At 36.6% G+C, this 6,000-nt stretch overlaps 1 protein-coding gene across 3 annotated transcripts in view; it reads left to right on the plus strand.

Moving 5' to 3' along the window:
* GABRG1 (gamma-aminobutyric acid type A receptor subunit gamma1) overlaps nucleotides 1-4,735 on the plus strand; it is a 53,274-nt gene extending 48,539 nt beyond the window's left edge. For 2 of the 3 annotated variants that reach the window (XM_069012176.1, XM_069012177.1), the window contains one exon: nucleotides 4,457-4,735. In XM_069012176.1, the coding sequence (XP_068868277.1) occupies nucleotides 4,457-4,735 (279 nt within the window). Of the gene's footprint in view, nucleotides 1-3,101; nucleotides 3,111-4,456 lie in introns of all 3 variants that reach the window. The other variant, XM_069012178.1, reaches the window with a different exon arrangement.
* The last annotated feature ends 1,265 nt before the right edge of the window (nucleotides 4,736-6,000 follow it).

Below are 6,000 nucleotides of genomic sequence, written 5' to 3' on the forward strand. Positions count from 1 at the left end.
AGATAATGTAGGTATGAGGATTCCTTTGGATATGCATAACCTAGTTTGAGTCTTACAAAGCTTTGCAAAGGAAAAAATGCTTATTATTGGCCAGTATTCTGAATCCCCTCCACTACAGAAATTCTACCTAAATTGACTTCCATGTTGCTTTCTGGTTAAATGAGCCTTCTGCTTTTACAAGTTGATGCTTTTATGTTAAATTTTCAGATATCTCAGGATCCGGTATTATTCAATTTTAAGAAGCTTTCTGTTTGTGTAGTAAGAATACTCTAATTTCCAAAGAATTTATTGTTGGAAGTCAGTACAAATATTTAAAGGTCGTCTTTAAAGTAAGAAAACACTGGAGAGAATAAGAGGAAGGACAATGTTATAAAGCCCCTTTCCAAATCATTTCATCAAAGGATGCAGGAGCGTACCTGAACCCTAATACCAGTTGCCTTTTCTGGATGAAGGCTGAATACCAGCTCTGTATGGGGTGAAACAGAAATTGATACGAAATTACAGAAGTAGTTGCAGATATGGAAGTGCAGAAATCCTGTTATGAACCATATCCATTCTGCAACTCATGTCAGCAAGAGCTGGGGCACCCATTCTGAGCAGCACTTCTCTGGGAGTGTGTCTTACAGGGGCACTGCAAGTCTGCTGGTGCTTGATGGCAGGGAAATGAGAGCCTTTATGATTCACTTGGTGAGCTGTTCCAAGTGGACCAGCTGTGTTTTTAGGACAAGGCTAGTGGTGAAGGGTTAATACTTCACTGTGCTGCCTTGGTCAGACATCACTCTGATCCTCAGGGAATCCAGCACAGCCAGAAAAACAGGAAAATGGAAACCTTAAATCTGATTCCTTCTAGTGGTAGAAACAAATGTGGGCATAAGAGAAGGGTCAGAATGCAGGCTTTGGCTAGGGCCACAGCTGAGTTACGAGGGTAAAAGGTAACAGAGGCTGCAGAATGTGGGGGTGTCCCAGTGTCAGCATAGCAGATTCAATTTCAGGTTGCTGCTGCAAAGAGGTCTCAATGACACTTAGTGAGCAGGGAGCTGAGTAGGTCTGCTGTTGGCATGCACAACGCAGAGAGGATGAAGATAGCAGGAAGTACTGCTTTGTTCAAACCAGGGAAATATTAAAGATCAGCTGCTGACAAATCAAAAGACACTGAAGTAGTTTGCAAGTATGCTCTATTGAATGAAATAATGACAGTTTCCAGAGTCTGTTCACGCATCAGCCATGTGTGCAATAATCTGCCAAGTGCTTTGAAATTTTCAGTGCATATGAAAATTTAAAATGTAGAATAATGATGAGATAGAAACTATGAAACTTACTAAATATAAATAAATAGCTGGAATTTGCATTAAGATTAAAATTAGCAATATAATACTAAAAACACTGTTCAGTTGTGTTTTACTGGGTTCTTAAACAATGCTTTTTATTTCTAAGACGTTGAAGAAAGGAATCTTTTTGCACAGAATTCTTTAAACGTGTTATGGCTTTAAGACCATACAAGATAAAGAGATTACACTAAAAAAAGGGAGAATTAAATTTAATATACTTAGATGCAAAGATTCTAATTTGATAAATAGGAGTTATTCTTGTCATGTTTATAGAAAACCGTGACTTTTATTGCTCCAAATAAATAAAGAAGGCATCTAATTAGTTAATGGGAAGTCATACCATTACAAATCCTTTTTTCTTTTTTATTTCCTTTTCTTTTTCTCTCCTTTATTTTTGTCAAAGTCTTCTGTTCTTTTTGTCTTGTAGTTACGGATATGTAACTCAAAACACCAATTTAATTTTAAAAGTCAGTTTAATTCCTTCTGAAAACTTCTCATTTACAAGTGATTTTTTCCTTGGGAAACTTGCCTTACATAGATCTTCTATTTCTACTGCAAAATGCAATAAATGGTTGCTACTCCAGGAACTGATGCCAAAAAGGCACAATAAATGATCTTGTAAAAAAAAAATTGTGAGATTTTACAGATGATTACAGTAGTTTTATCTTAGAAAATATGTGCTGGCATCATTCAAGAAAGATAGTATGAATTGGCTTATGTAAATCCACATTAGAATGGATAATGAGTTTGGGCAGGAAAGATTAAACTTAATTAGTTGAGGCCCTTGTTCTGATCATCATTTCACCTGAAATGAATGTATCACCTGTGCCATGATCTCCATAGACAATGGCTTTCTTTTGTGCTTGTATTAGTGTTACTGCAGAATAATTGGGGTTTGATCCTATCAGAGTGTATTATAAATGCTTCTCACAATACGTGGAGTTTTATCTACAATGTCCCTAGGCATGTCCATAAAAAATCAGCATGTACTTCTATATCTACATGTTGTGGGTGTTTTGTTGATTTGGTTTCGGTTTTTTTCAAGTTTCTGCCAATTTATATAAAGGCATTTTCTTGTGAGGTGTTGATCTTTTTTTCCTCTTGTCCCTCACACTGCCTCTTACAAACATTTTATGTATTTCCTGTAGGTAGTTAAGCCTATAGGATGACTGTGTCTGCCTCTTGCAAGCCACCTCTTTGAACTTATAATTCAGTAGCCACCTCCAGTCTGCTGGTGATGTGAGCAGTGGAAAGCAGTACTGTAAATTTTTCCTCCTCCCATGGTGTTTGCGTGTCGGGGGTTTCTGTTTTACCCCACTAGCAGAAACAACTCGTGCCTTGAATCTTACATGGGCAAAACCAACAGTGAGAAAATTTTTGTAAAGCCAGAGTAGGTGTGAATCAGGAATAAGCATCTTTCCCTATTTATCTTCAACAGAACAAAGATTTTTTTTTAAGTTAAAAAAAAATTGAACTTACTTTTCATGTTTTATAAAAATAAGCCCTCCTTGACATGCCTCATATTAGGATAGAAGTGTGTAACTCCTGTTCTTAGTATTGTCAGTATTTTATCATAACTGAAAAGAATAATGAGGTCCTTTAGGATGATAATTAGCTCCCCAGGTCATCACGTATAATAAGTTTTGAAACAGCAGTCTGTGTGAAACTTTCTCTGATAAAGACATTTATTAAATAAAGCTATTTGAAAAATATGGTGGATACTGCAGTGCATTAACACCATCCCTTGGGATAGCGGGTAAAATGCCCCTGCAGCGAAAGAATGTCACCTTAGCAATGTATAGAGATCTGTGTACTGGCCAAAGTAATTCCCAGGAAGTGGACAACAGGACTCTAAAGCATAACAAGAAGCTAAATGATGGCTTCCCAGTTTTCTTTTTTTTTTCGTGTGTTTTCATTGCCTATCATGTATCATTGGTTAAGAAAACTTATTCTTTACACTTAAATATCTAGTTAAATTTTCTCACTGCTTCCTTTCCTGCTGTTTTAATTCCTTACATGGCAGAATATGAAGAATGTAGGAAAGAGAGAACACAATGTTAGAGTAGTGTTAATGTAACCCTTGTCTTTGGTCTGAAGACTTTGGAAGAGATGCCAAAGGTAGGGTGGGGTGGGGGAAGTTGGAAGAGGATTATGGAGTAATTTAAAATGACCATGAGATTTAGAAAGAGAAGAAAAAGGACAGATGAAGAAAGAGAATGTCTTTTGAAACATTCAGGAAACAAGGGTGATGCATATAAAGCTGTGGAGAAACAAAGAAATAAAAGGGGGAAAGGTGATTTGTGTTAGTGTAAGTAAAAGGAAGATGAAAAGGCAAAAGTCACAAGTAAGAGAATAGCAAACACTATGTATAGTAACTGGCAATAAGCCACCTAGATTTTTTCAATGAGAATTTTAACATATATTACACTGAGTTTTTATCAGATATAAGAGGGTTGTTATGCCCACGGAAAGTGAAAGTAAGAATTAAGAGCTGAATTAATCAGTGACTTGAGTGGCATTCTCCTAAGGACACGTCTTGAATTCTAAAGGGGGTCTATATTGCTTAGGGATTTAACATCTGAGGGTTAGATGGCATAGGCTGCCCTTATGAGTCTCAGTCTGTTAAACTTCACCAGTGATGCTGTGCTAATCCCATTAGCTTTTTTATTTTTGTGAAAATGTAGCTTCCAGAAACTCATCCAGTCTCATTCTAAAGACTCCAAATGATAGGAGGACCATCATTCCTTTGTTAGTGATGATTATAGCATGCTTGTGGACTTGGTTGTGACCCATTTGTCAAGGAGTGACTGACTTCAAAATGTTTGTCTGTGTTGTGTAGATGGGATCAGCTAACCCTGTCTGTGTAACTAATTATCTACTATTCCCAAATCCCAGCACAACCCAGTTTTCACTGTGGCAGGTGAAAGTCATTCATGATCTTTGCCTGCATGCACTAATTATACACAGCAGTTCATAATTTGCTAAGCTCCAGAAACTGTTTTCTTTAATACTAGAATTTCTGTATATTGTACTGAAGGTGATTATATTGCCAGGGAAAGCCTATGGAATTACTTAATGTGAAGATAAAAACACACAAAACTATATTTCCCTTTTTTCTTTTCCTTAAGAAACCACCTGCAATTGCTGTTCGACCTGGATCAACACTAATTCCAATTAATAACATTAATCATCTCCCTGAACGTGATGATGATTATGGATATGAGTGCCTAGAAGGAAAAGACTGTGCTAGTTTCTTTTGTTGTTTTGAAGACTGCCGCACAGGATCTTGGCGAGAAGGAAGAATACACATCCGTATAGCAAAAATTGACTCCTATTCTCGAATCTTCTTTCCAACTGCCTTTGCATTGTTCAATCTTGTTTACTGGATTGGCTATCTTTATCTGTAAATTTCAGAGGTTTGACAAACTCAGAAAAAAAAATACTAATTGAATAGTCATTAATACTTTTAACTGAGCAAAGGTTAGAGCTGGTCCAAAATGAGTCAAATTGTTTGTATGCTTTAAAAATTTGAAACAATGAGAGGAAATATGATGAGGTAGTCTCCCTCTTGTGATCAACTGTAGAACTGATACTGGTATTTTGAAGAGAAAATTTAAAAATAAAGATACTTAAGATTTATCACAGATACATACACTTTTTTCCAGCTCTAAGAAAATGCAGAGTCAAGACGCTATGTTATTCAACTGGACTGTCCTGCATAAGCTTTTGATTTTAATCCTAAATGATAATGTAGAAGGATTTTGTAGCATCTCTTACACCTTTACAAAGAAAGCCTTAATAAAATGGGATTAGTTACTCTCATCATCCATTTCATCCATAAGGTGATGATTTTATTAATCCCTAAATTTAAAAAGTTGAAATGTAACATTTCTCTTTCCAATTAGCCATTTGTTCTCTGCAGTATGTTAAAAAGTGTGATTAGGTCATAATTAATCAATTCAGATTTATACAGTATGCAGATATTAGAGCAGCAAGGAATGGATATATCAAAACACCCAAGGATAATTCTGAGCTTGTCTTATCCTGACCATGGATACAGACTTTTGGCTTTCAATCTTAGATTACTTTTATATCTGTGCTCCATTTCCTGTTACTTCATTGTTGCGAGTTCTCTGAAGCTGTCCAAGAGGTCTACAGCTTTCAGAAATTCTTATCCAGCTGCTGTTGCTTGCTAATTTCATGGAAAACAGACTGGTGTTGGCTGAGATTCTGGCCATTATGAATAATAATCTTCACATACTCAGTGTCGGAGAAAAAGTCATAACCCTGCATTTGGAAGAATTTGTACTAACAGAATTTGGAAAGCCTGTAATAGTGCCTGTAACAGTCATTGTACTCAGTCACTGTGTTAAATCTCCAGTCATGAGAGTGCAGTGTGTGATCTTGTCCACTTTGCATACAGTATGGTTTTGTAGATTCGCTTTGTTACTGCACATGTTGCTCACTGAGCCAGAGCCAAGTGGTATCAATGGACTGAACGTGTGGTATGGATTGCTGGGTAATTACCTTCTTGATGTTTGTTTCTAATGGAAAAGACATGTTATGGAGGGGGAGTTAAAATAATCCTTATACATTGCAGAACCTTCTCCAAAATGGGATACATCCCCCCAAAGTCATAGGACCAGTTTTCCATCCTTTCTGTGGTGAGAGC

This window comes from Aphelocoma coerulescens, chromosome 4, assembly GCF_041296385.1.
Source record: "Aphelocoma coerulescens isolate FSJ_1873_10779 chromosome 4, UR_Acoe_1.0, whole genome shotgun sequence".
Lineage (NCBI taxonomy): Eukaryota > Metazoa > Chordata > Aves > Passeriformes > Corvidae > Aphelocoma > Aphelocoma coerulescens.